This window comes from Mustela erminea, chromosome 18, assembly GCF_009829155.1.
Source record: "Mustela erminea isolate mMusErm1 chromosome 18, mMusErm1.Pri, whole genome shotgun sequence".
Taxonomy (NCBI): Eukaryota; Metazoa; Chordata; class Mammalia; order Carnivora; family Mustelidae; genus Mustela; species Mustela erminea.
The window spans coordinates 15,313,609-15,330,437 of NC_045631.1; the positions used below are offsets into that span (position 1 = coordinate 15,313,609).

The window sequence follows — 16,829 nt, forward strand, 5'->3', positions numbered from 1 at the left end:
CAGATAACCATAGTTTCTGAGACACCCCATTTATTGAACCACCACAACTCTGAAATAACATGATTCTGTGTACACAGGGTAAAGGGCATTTAAGAGAAAAAAATCCAATTTGTTTACGTGAAGAGATGAAAAAGAACAACATTTTTGGGGGAAGGTAATTTTACCTGTTTCCCCTTACCTACCATATAATTTCAGTGTGTACTATAGGAGACACTGAGAATTAGTAATTAACTTAATTACAGATAGATTAAATTATTGAGGTCAAGATCTCTTTAGAAAACTTAATGAATTACTAGGGAGCCTGGGCAGCTCCATCAGTTAAGCATCTGTCTTTGGCTCAGGTCATGATGTCAGGGCCCTGGGATTGAGCCCAGAGTCTGGGTCCCTGCTCAGTGGGGAGTCTGTTTCTCCCCCTTCTTCTGTTTCTCTCTGCCCTTGCTCACTCACTTCTCACTCTCTCTCTCTGTCTCAAATAAGTAAATAAATATTTTTTAAAAAAACAGAAAATTTTGAGAATTACTTAGTCTTTCTGGGCTACAGTAACAAATACATGTAAAATATGTAACAGTTTAAGCAGAATAAAGTTCTATCTGTCACATAGTGGCACTAGTGGATGTGCCTGATGGTGAGTGAATGAATGAAGAGTACTGGAGACACAAGCTCATAGCACCATGTGATTCCACCATCCCCGTTAGCCTCCAGGCCATTTGCATCCAGCTGGCCCAAGGGGACAGAGAATTTGGAGGAAGAGCAGAACTCAATATATAGATTGGCTAGAACTCAGTCACATGCCACACTTCAGTGTAAGGGACGCTGGAGTATGTAGTCTAGCCCGGTCTCCAGGAAGAAGAGAACAAAATGGATTTGGGTAATATTCTAGTAGTCTCTGACACACTTAGTATGCCTCAGAATTCAGGTGAATGAAAAGAGGGAATCTTCTTTATTCGAGAAACTAGGGAGCACTACAATATTTCAGGTAGGAATTGATGGTGGTCAAAGCTAAAGCACTGAAACAATAAGTAGGAAACTTATATATGAATTATTTAAAATGAAGAATCAACAAGATCAGATATCGATGTGAGGGATAACCTAAGTGACAATACCTGGTAGCATCCTCCGTGTGAGAAGCCATGGAACAAACCTGGTTATAGTCAAACTATTGAATACGAATGTATTGGTACATAAAATAATATTCCAAGTAATCTCCATAAGGGAGATTAAAAATAAAAAAGATAGGATTCTCTTTCTCAAGTATTCCATTGTCTACTCAAGAAAGATGTGCAGAGGATGAGGTTCAGTCAGACATGTTGGTGGGATGGCTGGTCATGGAAATTAGAAGAAAAGATCTGGTCTATACATAGAGACCTAGAGTCTACTAAGCAGGGGATGAAGCCACAATGGCATTGGATGAGTCATTAGAGGAAATAATTTAAAAAATGGGAAGAGAAGATCAAAGAGAAAAATATTCTGATACCACAAACTTCAGGGCTTGGAATAAAGATGAAACCTATTGAAGGAAGTGGTAAATGTCTACTTTCAAAATTGGAGAGTAAACACCCAATTCTTCCTTTGCTACGACCTAAGTCCAGTAGTCTTAAAATTTACAATCTTCCATGCCAGTTCAGACAGACACCAGTTACCTCCTAGCTCTGGGTTCATTCTCAGTCTAGTCGGTGGAAGAATTTCTGATTGTTCACAGTGTTTTTGTACTAACCACTCCTTCCACTGGAGAGATTTTTTCAAAGACTCCGAAACATTGTCCTTTCATTTCCATGTGTAATAAAACTAGTATGTGATTCTGCAATCTCCATTAAGTTGTAAGGTGCTACAGACCAGAGACTATATCATATATGACTAAATAGATGAATAAACTGTTTTTCACATGTTTGTAATTTTTCTGCAAAGCTTAACAAAATTTCTAGCACATGGAAATTAGGTACACTAACAAACAGGGAATCCCCCCAACAATTTATTGGATTTAGCACACCTAAGTATAGACACAAAAATCACAGGGGTCAAAAGAGGTGATTTAGGAAGACCATTACACACAGTAACTTTATTAATAATTCTGGACTCCTCTCCTCTTTCTACTGAAGGATCCATGAGAGGATGAGAGGAGACAACGAGTCCTTTACCCTTGGTTTCATTCTCCTGGGAGTCAGTGGTCAGCAGCAACAGGAAGACTTCTTCTTCATCCTCTTCCTGTTCATTTACCCCATCACACTGATTGGGAATCTTCTCATCATCTTGGCCATTCAGTCTGACATTCGCCTTCACAATCCCATGTATTTTTTCCTTGCCAATCTCTCCTTTGTTGACATCCTCTTCTCCTCTGTAACCATCCCTAAAATGCTAGCCAACCATGTCTTAGGCAGCAAGGCCATCTCCTTTAGGGGATGCCTAACACAGATGTGTTTCATGATTGGCATGGCTAACACAGATAGCTACATCCTGGCTGTGATGGCGTATGATCGTGCTGTGGCCATCAGCCGCCCACTTCATTACACAACAATTATGAGCCCTCGGACATGTGTCCTCCTAGTTGTTGGGTCTTGGGTGGTTGGAAATACCAATGCCCTCTCCCACACTCTGCTCACAGCTCGTCTGTCCTTCTGTGGCAGCAAGGAAGTAACCAACTTTTATTGTGACATTACCTCTTTACTCAAGCTATCGTGTTCTGACACCTACTTTAATGTGAAGATGATGTACCTAGGGGTTGGTGTTTTCTCTGTGCCATTACTATGCATCATCATCTCCTATGTCCAGGTCTTTTCCACAGTCTTACGGGTTCCATCCACCAAGGGTGTGCTCAAAGCCTTCTCTACCTGTGGTTCTCACCTCACAGTTGTCTCTCTGTATTATGGGACAGTCATGGGCATGTATTTCCGCCCTCTGTCTAGTTACAGCCTAAAGGATGCAGTGATAACTGTGATGTATATCGCAGTGACCCCAATGTTAAATCCTTTCATTTATAGTCTGAGAAACCGAGACATGAAAGCTGCCCTGGGGAAACTCTTCAGCAAGACTCTCTTCATAAACAGTGTGAGATCATTGAAGAGTTAATTGCAGTCACCAATTAGGATGCACTTAGAATCCAGCCCCGATATCCTCCCCCTCCAAGAAGCCACCTTTTTCTCCCAGGCCAAGGCCACTCAAGTCTGCAGACATCCATTTGATCTTGTCAGGTTCCAGAGTAGAAGTGGTGTCAGCAATATGTAGCTTCACCCTTTCAGACATCAGGTATAATTGAGTAAGAGTCAATATTATCTTTGAATATCACTTTTTGTCAGGATTCTCTTTCTTTTTAAAAAAAAAAAAGATTTTATTTATTTATTTGACAGAGAGAAATCACAAGTAGGCAGAGAGGCAGGCAGAGAGAGAGAGAGGAGGAAGCAGGCTCCCTGCTGAGCAGAGAGCCAGATGCGGGACTTGATCCCAGGACCCCGAGATCATGACCTGAGCCGAAGGCAGCGGCTTAACCCACTGAGCCAGCCAGGCGCCCCAAGGATTCTTTCTTTCTAGGTTTTTATGTAATATTGAATTCCCTCATTATGTAATTCATTTATTCATTCTCTTAACCTCATCTATTCCACCTTCTCTCCTTCTTTGCCCTAACACTTTTATCTTTGGAAGGGGCATTAAGTTTAGTCTCATTCACTTGTAGGCAGCAATGCCTGTCTAACTAGTCCCTCCCTATCCGTCCACTTTATTCAGATAAGGCAATGTTACATAAGTACGGATCTAGAACATCCTTCCTCATCCCCTGTTCCCCAGATCCACCAGAAAAAACAGTCGGGACACACCATTAGCCCTTCTCATGTTCATGTTGTGTGTGAGCACACCCTTGGGACCATTTCAGACCACCAATGTTTTAATTGCCAGTTCCAATTTTCTATCAAGCTTGTACTCTAAAGAGGATATCTGTCTGCTTACTGCTGGACATTATGGGCTATAAAATGTGCTACTTGCTATGAAGAAATGATGGACAGCCACACAAAATGGTGCAATAGCTTCTCTTCTGGTTCTTTTACACACTTTGAGTTTCTGCATCTACCACCAGGTGAGGAAAGCCTAGTCCAGAGTAAGTGTCTACTCCTATTAGGACCCAAGTGTTGGCTCCTAGGGCTACCGACATCAGTCTCACTTGTCAGCTGAAGTCAGGGCCTTCCCCACAGAGCAGATGCTGTGGAGCCATCTGTAGTCTCTATCTCTTTTGCTAACAGGCAGAACAGTTCTTATTGGCATTTTGTGCCTTACAAAGTGTAAGAAAAATATGCCTATATTCAGGCCACCTCTACATTATTGCAGGACTCTACGTCTACTCATTTCATAGACCCAGGTGGCCACCTCAAGTGAGTGCTTCAGGATATCTACTTGCCCATTCCAAAATCCTTCCGAACTTGGAAGTGAGTTCTGATGGGTTTTCAACTCATCCTACTTTAATGCATTCCTCAAATTCCCGCTGAGATTACTATAGCGCTGATCCTGATATAAAGATCTTTTTAACAGGACAGCTTGCCAATGTCCTTCTGCTGGGCCACATATAATTAGGCAATTGGTAACTGCCCATGAGTCAGTAAAAGCCTAAATTTTTAGGCTTTTACCACTGTGCAGTCAGTGTCATATTCTGAATCTACAGCTATTGCAAATTTTTAACCTTTAGCTATATGTGGCTGTAGAACCCTTGAAATGTGCTGAGTAAATTGAAATGTGTTGTGAATGTAAATTACACTCGATTTTGATGATGATAAAATATCAATACTATTTTAAAATATTGATTGCATGTTGAAATGACAATAATTTGGACATATTGGGTTAAATAAATATATTATCAAAACTATTTTCACGTGTTTCTTTTTCCTTTTTTCTCCAGGTTTATTGCTCAGCTATTCATAAAACCAACCCTTCTTTCACTGGTCTTCTATTATTTTCTTGGTCTCTATTTCATTTATTTCTGCTCTGATCTTCTTTGCTTCCTTCCTTCTGCTAGCTATAGGCTTAGTGTATTCTTCTTTTTTGTTCCATGAGGTATAAAATTAAGCTGTTTAATTGACATTTTTATTTTCTTTTAACATATTATTGCTATAAACTTCTCTCTACAAATGCTTTTGCAGAATCCCATGGGTTTTGATATTTGTATTTCTATTTCCACTCATTTTCAGTATTTTTTTAATTTTCCCTGATATTAATTTTTATCTTTTTAAAAATTTTTTATTATTTTATTAACATATAATGTATTATTAGCCCCAGGAATACAGGTCTGTGAATCGCCAGGTTTACACACTTCACAGCACTCATCTTAGCACATACCTTCCCCAATGTCCATGACCCAACCACCCTCTCCCTACAACCCTCCCCCTGACAACCCTCAGTTTGTTTTGTGAAATTAAGTCTCTTATGCTTTGTCTCCCTCCTGATCCTGTCTTGTTTCATTTATTCCTTTCCCACCCCCCAAACCCGCCATGTTGCCTATCAACATATAATAATTGTCTTTCTCTGATTGACGTATTTCGCTAAGCATAATACCCTCTAGTTATATCTATGTCATTGCAAATGGCAAGATTTCATTTCGTTTCTTTTGATGGCTGCATAGTATTCAATTCATTATATATATAGATACATATATATATACCATCTATATATATATATCAATATATATATATATATATATTGATATATATATATAGATGGTATATATATCGATATATATCAATATATATATACCATCTCTTCTTTATCCATTCATCTGTTGATGGACATCTAGGTTCTTTCCATAGTTTGGCTATTGTGGACTATGCTGCTATAAACATTCGGGTGCACATGCCCCTTCAGATCACTACATTTGTATCTTTAGGGTAAATACCCGGTAGTGTAATTGCTGGGTCATAGTGTAGCTCTATTTTCAACTTTTTGAGGAACCTCCATATTCTTTTCCAGAATGGTTGCACCAGCTTGCATTCCCACTAACAATGTAGGAGGGTTCCCCTTTCTCCACATCCTTGACAGGATCTGTCATTTCCTGACTTGTTAATTTTAGCTATTCTGACTGGTGTGAGGTGGTATCTCATTGTGATTTTGATTTGTATTTCCCTGATCCAAGTGATGTGGAACACTTTTTCATGTATCTGTTGGCCATCCGAATGTCTTCTTTGCAGAAATGTCTGTTCATGTCTTCTGTCCATTTCTTGATCAGATTATTTGTTCTTTGGGTGTTGAGTTTGATAAGTTCTTTATAGATTTTGGATACTAGCCCTTTATCTGTTATGTTGTTTGCAAATATCTTCTCCCATTTTGTCAGTTGTCTTTTGATTTTGTTAACTGTTTCCTTTGCTGTGCAAAAGCTTTTGATCTTGATGAAGTCCCAATAGTTCTTTTTTCCCTTGCTTCCCTTGCTTTTGGCAATGTTTCTAGGAAAAAGTTGCTGCAGCTATGGTCAAAATGGTTGCTGCCTGTGTTCTTCTCGAGGATTTTGATGGATTCCTTTCTCACATTGAGGTCCTTCATCCCTTTTGAGTCTATTTTAATGTGTAGTGTAAGAAAATGATCCAATTTCATTTTCCTGCATGTGGCTGTCCAATTTTCCCAACACCATTTGTTGAAGAGACTGTCTTTTTTCCATTGGATATTCTTTCCTGTTTTGCCGAAGATTACTTGACCATAGAGTTGAGGGTCTATTTCTGGGCTCTCTATTCTGTTCCCTTGATCTATGTGTCTGTTTTTGTGCCAGTACCATACTGTCTTGAAGATGACAGCTTTGTAACAGAGCTTGAAGTCTGGAATTGTGATGCCACCAACTTTGGGTTTCTTCCTCAAAATTCATCTGGCTATTCGAGGCCTTTTCTGGTTCCATATAAATTTTAGGATTATTTGTTCCATTGCTTTGAAAAAAATGCATGGGATTTTGATAGGGATTGCATTAAACGTGTAGATTGCTTTATGTAGCATAGACATTTTCACAATATTTGTTCTTCCAATCCAGGGGCATGGAACATTTTTCCATTTCTTTGTGTCTTCCTCAATTTCTTTCATGAGTACTTTATAGTTTTCTGAGTACAGATTCTTTGCCTCTTTGGTTAGGTTTATTCCTAAGCATCTTATGGTTTTGGGTGCAATTGTAAATGGAATTGACTCCTTAATTTCTCTTTCTTCTGTCTTGTTGTTGGTGAATAGAAATGCAACTGATTTCTGTGCACTGATTTCATATCCTGACACTTTACTGAATTCCTGTACAAGTTCTAGCAGATTTGGAGTGTAGTTTTTTGGGTTTTCACAGGAAGTATCATATCATCTGCAAAGAGTGATAGTTTGACTTCTTCTTTGCTGATTCAGATGCCTTTAATTTCTTTTTGTTGTCTGATTGCTGAGGCTAGGCCTTCTTCTACTATGTTGAATAGCAGTGGTGATAATGGCCATCCCTGCCATGTTCCTGACCTTAGGGGAAAAGCTCTCAGTTTTTCTCCATTGAGCATGATATTCGCTGTGGGTTTTTCATAGATGGCTTTGATGATATTGAGGTATGGACCCTCTATCCCTACACTTTGAAGAGTTTTGATCAAGAAAGGATGCTGTACTTTGTCAAATTCTTTTTCATCATCTATTGAGAGTATCATATGGTTCTTGTTCTTTCTTTTAATAACGTATTGTATCATATTGATTGATTTTCAGATGATGAACCAAACTTGCAGCCTTGGAATAAATCCCACTTGGTTGTGGAGAATAATCCTTATAATGTTTTAATGATCCTATTGGCTATTTTGGTGAGAATTTTCGCATCTGTGTTGATCAAGGATATTGGTCTGTAATTCTCTTTTTTGATGGGATCTTTGGTTTTGGGATCAAGGTAATGCTGGCCTCACAGAACAAATTCAGAAGTTTTCCTTCCATTTCTATTTTTTGGAACAGTCTCAGAAGAATAGGAATAAATTATTCTTTAAACGTTTGGTAGAATTCCCCTGGGAAGCCATCTGGCCCTGGGCTCTTGTTTCTTGGGAGATATTTGGTGACTTCTTCAATCTCCTTACTGGTTATGGGTCTGTCCAGGTTTTCTGTTTCTTACCGGTTTACTTTTGGTAGTTTATATGTCTCTAGGAATGCATCCATTTCTTCCAGATTGTCAAATTTGCTGGTGTATATTTGCTCATAATATGTTCTTATAATTGTTTGTATTTTTTTGTGTGTGTTGGTTGTGATCTCTCCTTTTTCATTCATGATTTTATTAATTTGGCTCCTTTCTCTTTTCTTTTTGATAAGTTTGGCCAGGGGGTTATTAATCTTGTTAATTCTTTCAAAGAAACAGCTCCTAGTTTTGTTGATTTGTTCTATTGCAGTTTTTTGGTGTTGTTGTTGTTGTTGTTGTTGTTGGCGTTTGTTTGTTTGTTTGTTTCTACCTCATTGATTTCTGCTCTGATCTTTATTATTTCTCCTCTCCTGCTGGGTTTAGGCCTTCTTTGTTGTTCTTTCTCCAGCTCCTTTAGGTGTAGGGTTAGGTTGTGTTTTTGAGACCTTTCTTGTTTCTTGAGAAAGTCTTGTATCACTATATATTTTCCTCGCAGGACTGCCTTTGCTGTGTCCCAAAGATTTTGAAACATTGTGTTTTCATTATCATTTGTTTCCATGGATTTTTTCAATTCTTTATTTCCTGGTTGACCCATTCATTCTTTAGAAGGATGCTCTTTAGCCTCCATGTATTTGGGTTCTTTCAAAACTTCCTCTTGTGATTGAGTTCTAGCTTCAGAGCATTCTGGTCTGAAAATATACAGGGAATAATCCTAATCTTTTGGTACTGGTTGAGAACTGATTTGTGACCCATAATGTGATTTATTCTGGACAATGTTCCATGTTCACTAGTGAAGACTGTGTATTCTCTTTCTTTGGGATAGAATGTTCTGAATATATATGTGATGTCCATCTGGTCCAGTGTGTTATTTAGGCCTTTATTTCCTTGTTGATTTTTTGCTTGGATGATCTGTCCATTTCAGTGAGGGGAGTGTTAAAGTCCCCTACTATTATTGTATTATTGTTAATGTGTTTCTTGGACTTTGTTATTAATTAGTTTATATGGTTGGCTGCTCCCAGTTTAGGGGAATAGATATTTAAAATTGTTAGATCTTCTTGTTGGACAGAACTTTTGAGTATGATATAGTGTCCTTCCTCATCTCTTATAAGTCTTTGGCTTAAAATCTACTTTATCTGATATAAGGATTGCCACTCCAGCTTTCTTCTGATGTCCATTGGCATGGAAAATTGTTTTCCACCCCCTCACTTTACATCTGGAGGCATCTTTAGGTCTAAAATGAGTTTCTTATAGATGGCATATTGATAGTTTTTTTTTTTAATACATTCTGAAACCCTGTGTCTTTTGATTGGAGCATTAAGCCCATTTACATTCAGGGTAACTATTGAGAGATACGAATTTAGTGCCATTGTATTGCCTGTAAGGTGACTGTTACTGTATATTGTCTCTGTTCCTTTCTAATCTCCTACATTTAGGGTCTCTCTTTGCTTAGAGGACCCCTTTCAATATTTCCTGTAGAGCTGGTTTGGTTTTTACAAATTCTTTTAGTTTTTGTTTGCCCTGGAACTTTTTATCTCTTCTTCTATTTTCAATGATAGCCTATATGGATAGAGTATTCTTGGCATCATATTTTTCTCATTTAGTACTCTGAATATATCATGCCAGTTCTTTCTGGCTTGCCAGTTCTCTGTCAATAAGTCTGCTGTCAATCTAATATTTTTAACATTGCATGTTACAGACTTCTTGTCCTGGGCTGCTTTCGGGAATTTCTCTTTGTCACTAAGACTTGTAAGTTTTACTATTAGATGGTGGGGTGTGTACCTATTCTTATTGATTTTGGGGGGGGTTCTCTGCGCCTCCTGAATTTTGATGCTTGTTCCCTTTGCCCTATTATGGAAATTCTCTACAATAATTTGCTCCAATATACCTTCTGCTCCCCTCTCTCTTTCTTTTTCTTCTGGAATCCCAATTATTCTAATGTCTTTTCGTCTTCTGGTATCACTTATCTTTTGAATTCTCCCCTCGTGGTCCAGTAGTTGTTTGTCTCTCTTTTGCTCAGCTTCTTTATTCTCCATCATTTGGTCTTCTATATCACTAATTCTTTGTTCTGCCTCATTCATCTTAGCAGTAAGAGCCTCCATTTTTTATTGCACCTCATTAATAGCTTTTTAAATTTCAGCTTGGTTAGATTTTAGTTCTTTTATTTCTCCATAAAAGGATTTTTTTTTCTCCAGACAGTTTTTCTCTAATATCTTCCATGCCTTTTTCAAGCCCAGCTAGAATCATCATTCTGAACTCTAGATCTGACATATTACCAAGAACCCTAGCCTTTGGTACTGCCTCTTGCTTTTTTTTTTTTGTGGTGAGTTTTTCTGCCTTGTCATTTTATCCAGATAAGAATATATGAAGGAGAGAATAAAATACTAAAAGGGTGGCAAATGCCCCAGAAAAATGAGTGTTAACCAAATCAGAAGAGACCCCAAATCATGGGGGGAAGAAAGGGAGTAAAAAAAGTTCAGTAAGTAAATAATAAATAGATAAATAAATAAATAAATAAATAAGAAAAAATATACATTAGACTGGTGAATAGAACAGAGCCACCGACTTAATTTTGGGAGTATTTTGGTCTCTTGGAGAAACTACCTCCCAAAATTTTAAATAGAGAAAAACTTTTATATATATTTTATATAATATATAAATATTATATAATATATAAAATTTATATATAATATAAATAATATATAATATATTTATATATAGTTATATATTATATATTATATATTTTATATTATATATTTTATATTATATATTTTATATATAATATATTTATATATAACTATATATATAACTATATATAATATATTTATATATAACTATATATAATATATATTTATATATGACTATATATATAACTATATATAAATATATTATATATTATATATAAATAATTATATATATTTATATAAAATTTATATATAATATAAATAATATATTGTATATTATATATAAGTATATACAAATATATTATATATTGTATATAAATAATTTTATATATTTATATATAAATTTTATATATTTATATATAAAACACATATAAATATATATATAAATTAGGGTATATATATAAATATATGTATTTATATTTATATATATAAATATTATATATATATATAAATAAAGGTAAACACAATGAAGGGATGGAGTATGACTGTAAAGATGAAGATGAAATTTTTTTTAATCTAAAAAAGGAGTTGATAAGATAAGTTGGTTGGGAAAAGAAAGAAAAAGAAAGTGGAGAGAATTTGCTTAGGCTAGAGACTGTTTAGAACAAAGTCTTGTGCTAGATTTGGGGTATATTTTGATCTATTAGAAGAAGTTGTATCCCAGAATTTTTTAGAAGAAAAAACCCAAGGGGGGGGGACAAGACGGTAGGGAAGTAAAAGGAGGCGCCTTTTCGGCCTGTATTCCAAAGTGAGCTGATTACCTACCAAAGAACTCCGATCACCCATGAAATCAGTCTGAGATCAGAATTATACATGTCTGGATCTCTACAGGGACAGAAGATGCCAGTGGACAGGTAAAGCAGAGTGGGAACAGCGACTGATATTGGAAGATAAACAAAAGGGGGAGGGAGCCACCAGAGCGACCGGTTGGAAAGTAATACCCCAATACAAGTGAGAGTGCCCTGCGTCTGGGGACCAGCATTAACTTGGAGACTGGTTGAAAGCACTCCAAAAGAGCAAAGGATCGCGGGGGGAAATTGTGGGAATCGGGCGGCTAGGGACACGGGCTTAAGTCCCCGGTCCCAGGACAGCCTCCTCTGGCGCTGAGGCAGAGAGAGTGTGGCGGAGAAACCAGCTCTTGGTCCCTAAGCCACCAGCGTGCCAGAGTCCATTTCCTGTGAGGGGATGGGAGCCACGCTGGGCGGCAGAATGCTCAAGCCCTGCTCTAGAGCCTGAGATACTCCCCTGAGAGAGGTACAAAGGCCCAGCTGGTGCCCTTTGATACCTGCCATTATTTCAGACCAAACTCTCGCCCCAGAGAGGTGCATGGAAGGCCCAGCATGGTGCTTTCGGACCTGTGCCCCATTCTCAGAGCCTGAGAACTGCGCGCGACCCACAGTCTCCCCTGAAATTGGTGCACACAAGCCGGGCGCTCTTAGATCCAGAAATATCAGGCACTCCCAGCCCGGGCCAGCGGGAAAATCTCAGTGTGCAATCGCTTCTTGGAACCTCTCTGGCAGTCTGGAGCTGCCCAGACAGCCGCCACTGCCTTGGCTTTGAGTACAAGCAAAAGATCCTGCGTCCCCAGGGACCGCGACTTGGAACCCGCTCTGCCAGCGGCCAAGGGGGAATTTATTTAGGCTCTGCAGCCAGACTGAGGCTTCTCTCTGAGAGGGAGATCAGGGTGCGGTTTGTTTTCCTCTAAAACTACAAAAACCATCAAAAGCGGTCAAAGTGAGAGGAAAAAAAAAAAGTGAACAAACATAAAAACCGCCAGAGAACAAAAGCCTGAAAAAAACCAGTTTCCTCAGAGCCCACCCCTTGAGGAAGGGTGGGAGGACTTAACTCAGGGAACTTCATTGACTGAAAACCCACGTGGCAGGCCCCTCACCCAGAAAACAAACCAAGAAAGAAAAAAGAAAAAAAAAGAGGGAAAAAAAAGGACTACAAGAGAACAACCATTACTTCTTAGGAAAACTTTTATTTTTCACTCATTCCCCCTATTCTGGTTCATTTTTTTTATACATAGGTAATTTTTTTAACCTATTTACCATCACAGCGAGCTGTACAGTACATCAAATTCCATAATAACCTTCTAACATGAACTTTTTGATACATACACCTATGTTTCTCTTTTGCATTTCTATTTTTTGAATTCCTTTTTTTAAATTTTAGTTCACTTTAGTCTAGTTTATTCCTTTTTATTTTTATCTTCTAATATTCATATAGAGTTAAACTTCAAAGTAATCCCCTTTCCCCAATCAATACTACCCCTATAGGTAAACCAATTTTTAATCCCTCTTTATCTTAGGAAAGTTAAGTCCTTTAACAAAGATATCAAGATACATCCAGGAAGAATCAAAACAACCTTCCTCGCACACACTGAGAATTTATAAGAACTCTCCCATCTTTTTCTTCCACCAGTGTTTCTGTGTTTTTGTGTTTGTCCTGATAGCATAAAAATCTTACACTTGGGTTCTTTTTGATGAGGTTCTTCTTTTATTTGCATATTTTTTTTCTCTTGTTAAATACTTGTATCAGTCTTTTTGTTTGTCTGTTTTTGTTTGTCTACTTCATAAATCTTACCTTGGGGCCCATTTGGGCTGAACCTTCTCTTTCATCTTCCCTTTCTTTCCCGTCTCTCTCTCCCTCTCTCTTTTTTTTTCTTCTTTTCCTTTTCTTTTGTCTCTTGTTTGGGTGGGGAATCCTGATCGCTCAGAACTGTTCCAGGGTGCACCTTGACTGCACCATGGTTCATACATCCAGCTACATCTGTTCAGTCATCTCCCACCAAAATGACTAGGAAAAGGAATGCTTAACAGAAGAAAAATACAGAGGACGGACCTTCTGCAACAGAGCTAATGGCTATCAACATAGACAATATGTTGGAAAGAGAATTCAGGCTAAAAATTATCCAGGCAATTAGCTAGGTTGGAGAAATCCATGGATGACCAAATGGAACTGATTAGGGCCGAGCTGAAAGCGATGAGAGATGAGGTTCACAATGTTAGGGCGGAGCTTAAAGCTACCAGGGAGGAGGTTCACAATGCTCTCAATGAGTTCCAATCTAATCTAAACTCTCTCAAAGCTAGGGTAACTGAGATAGAAGATAGAATTAGTAATCTGGAAGACAAACAGATAGAGAGAGAGGACCAGGAGGAAACCTGGAACAAATAGCTTAGAAACCACGAAAACAGAATCAGGAAAATAAATGATGCCGTGAAGCGTTCCAACGTCAGAATTATTGGAATCCCAGAAGGGGAGGAGAAAGAAAGAAGTCTAGAAGATATAGTGGAACAAGTCCTTCATGAAAAATTTCCCAATCTCACGAATGGAACCAGCATTCATGTACTAGAGGCCGAAAGGTCTCCACCCAAGATTATACATTCCAAAAAAAATCACGACACCTGATAGTCAAATTGAGAAATTATAATTGTAGGTATAATCTCTTGAAAGCCACTAAGGCAAAGAGGCTCCTTACTTACAGAGGAAAGCCCATCAGAATAACGTCAGACCTGTCCACAGAGACCTGGCAAGCCAGAAAACGCTGGCAAGATATATTCAGGGCACTAAATGTTAAGAACATGCAGCTGAGAAAACTTTATCCAGCAAGACTGACATTCAAAATGGATGGAGAGATAAAGAGTGTCCAAGACCGGCAAGGCTTAAAAGACTATGCAACCACCGAGCCGACACAGCAGGAAATATTAAGGGGGGTTCTATAAAAGAGGAAAAATCCTAAGAATAGCATTGCACAATAATATAGAGACAATCTACAGAAGAAAGACTTCAAAGGTAACTCGATGTCAATAAAAACGTATCTATCAATAATCACTCTCAATGTGAATGGCCTAAATGCGCCCATAAAATGGCACAGGGTTGCAGATTGCATAAAGTGACAGGACCCATCCATATGTTGTCTACAAGAGACCCATTTTGAACCTAAAGATACACCCAGACTGAAAGTGAAGGGATGGAGAAGCATCTTTCATGCCAGTGGGCCTCAAAAAGGCTGGGGTAGCGATTCTCATATTGATAAATTAGATTTTAAACTAAAGACTGTAGTCAGAGATACAGAAGGACAGTACATAATCCTTAAAGGGACTATCCACCAAGATGATCTAACAATTGTAAATATCTATGCCCCCAATATGGGAGCAGCCAATTACTTAAGAAAACTGTTAATCAAGATAAAGAGTCATATTGATCTGAATACACTAATTGTAGGAGATCTTAACATGCCCCTCTCAGAAATAGACAGATCATCGAAGCAGAAAATCAATAAAGAAACAAGAGCATTGAATGACACATTGGACCAGATGGACCTCATAGATATATACAGAACATTCCACCCTAAAACAGCAGAATACTCATTCTTCTCAAGTGCCCACGGAACCTTCTCCAGAATAGACCACATACTGGGTCACAAATCAGCACTCAACCGATACCAAAAGACTGAGATTATTCCCTGCATATTCTCAGATCACAATGCTTTGAAACTGGAGTTCAATCACAAGAAAAAGTTCCGAGGGAACTCAAACACCTGGAAGCTAAAGACCACCTTGCTTAAGAATGCTTGGCTCAACCAGGAGGTCAAAGAAGAACTGAAACAATTCATGGAAACCAATGAGAATGAAGACACTTCAGTCCAAAACCTATGGGATACAGCAAAGGCGGTCCTCAGGGGGAAATACATAGCCACCCAAGCCTCCCTCAAAAAAATTGAAAAATCCAGAATACACCAGCTGTCTCTACACCTTAAATAACTGGAGAATCAACAACAAATTAAACCAACTCCACACATAAGAAGGGAAATCATTAAGAGTGGAGCTGAGATCAATGAGGTAGAAACCAGAGATACAGTAGAATGTATCAATGAAACTAGAAGCTGGTTTTTTGAAAGAATCAATAAGATCGATAAACCATTGGCCACACTAATCCAAAAGAAAAGAGAGAAAGCCCAAATTCATAAAATTATGAATGAAAAGGGAGAGATCACAACGAACACCAAAGAAGTAGAAACAATCATCAGAAGTTAATACCAACAATTATATGCCAATAAGCTTAGCAAACTAGATGAAATGGATGCATTCCTGGAAAACTATAAACTCCCGAAATTGAACCAGGAAGAAATCGACAACCTGAATAGACCGATATCTAGTAACGAGATGGAAGCAGTGATCAAAAACCTCCCAAAAAACAAGAGCCCAGGACCTGACGGACTCCCTGGGGAATCCTGCCAAACTTTCAAAGAAGAAATAACACCTATTCTCCTGAAGCTGTTTCAAAAAATTGAAGCAGAAGGAAAACTTCCACACTCTTTCTATGAAGCCAGCATTACCCTGATCCCCAAACCAGGCAAAGACCCTACCAAAAAGGAGAATTTCAGACCAATATCACTGATGAATATGGATGCTAAGATTCTCAACAAGATCCTAGCCAACAGGATCCTACAGCACATTAAAACGATTATCCACCATGACCGGGGGGATTCATCCCTGGGCTACAAGGATGGTTCAACATTCGCAAATCAATCAATGTGATACAACAAATTAATATGAGAAGAGAGAAGAACCACATGGTCCTCTCAATTGATGCAGAAAAAGCATTTGACAAAATCCAGCATCCGTTCCTGATTAAAACGCTTCAAAGTATAGGGATAGAGGGAACATTCCTGAACTTCATCAAATCTATCTATAAAAAACCTACAGCAAATATCATCCTCAATGGGAAAAAGCTTTCAGCCTTCCAGTTGAGATCAGGAATAAGACAAGGATTCCCACTCTCACCACTCTTGTTCAACATAGTATTAGAAGTCCTAGCAACAGCAATCAGACAACAGAGAGAAATAAAAGGTATCCAAATTGGCAATGAAGAAGTCAAAGTCTCTCTCTTTGCAGATGACATGATTCTTTATATGGAAAACCCAAAAACTCCACCCCCAAACTACTAGAACTCATACAACAATTCAGCAACGTGGCAGGATACAAAGTCAATGTACAGAAATCAGTGGCTTTCTTATACACTAATAACGAAAATACAGAAAGGGGAATTAGAGAATCGATTCCATTTACTATAGCACCAAGAACCAT

General features: G+C 38.2%; 1 protein-coding gene across 1 annotated transcript; it reads left to right on the forward strand.

The window, feature by feature from the left end:
- The first annotated feature begins 2,109 nt into the window (after window positions 1-2,109).
- LOC116578000 (olfactory receptor 1A1-like) lies at window positions 2,110-3,063 on the forward strand. Its single transcript, XM_032321817.1, has one exon. It carries the CDS (start codon window positions 2,110-2,112, stop codon window positions 3,061-3,063), a length of 954 nt encoding a protein of 317 aa, XP_032177708.1.
- The last annotated feature ends 13,766 nt before the right edge of the window (window positions 3,064-16,829 follow it).

Coding starts and splice junctions, on each gene's coding strand:
- LOC116578000 (XM_032321817.1), top strand. CDS start 2,110: ATGAGAGGAGACAACGAGTCCTTTACCCTTGGTTTCATTCTCCTGGGA.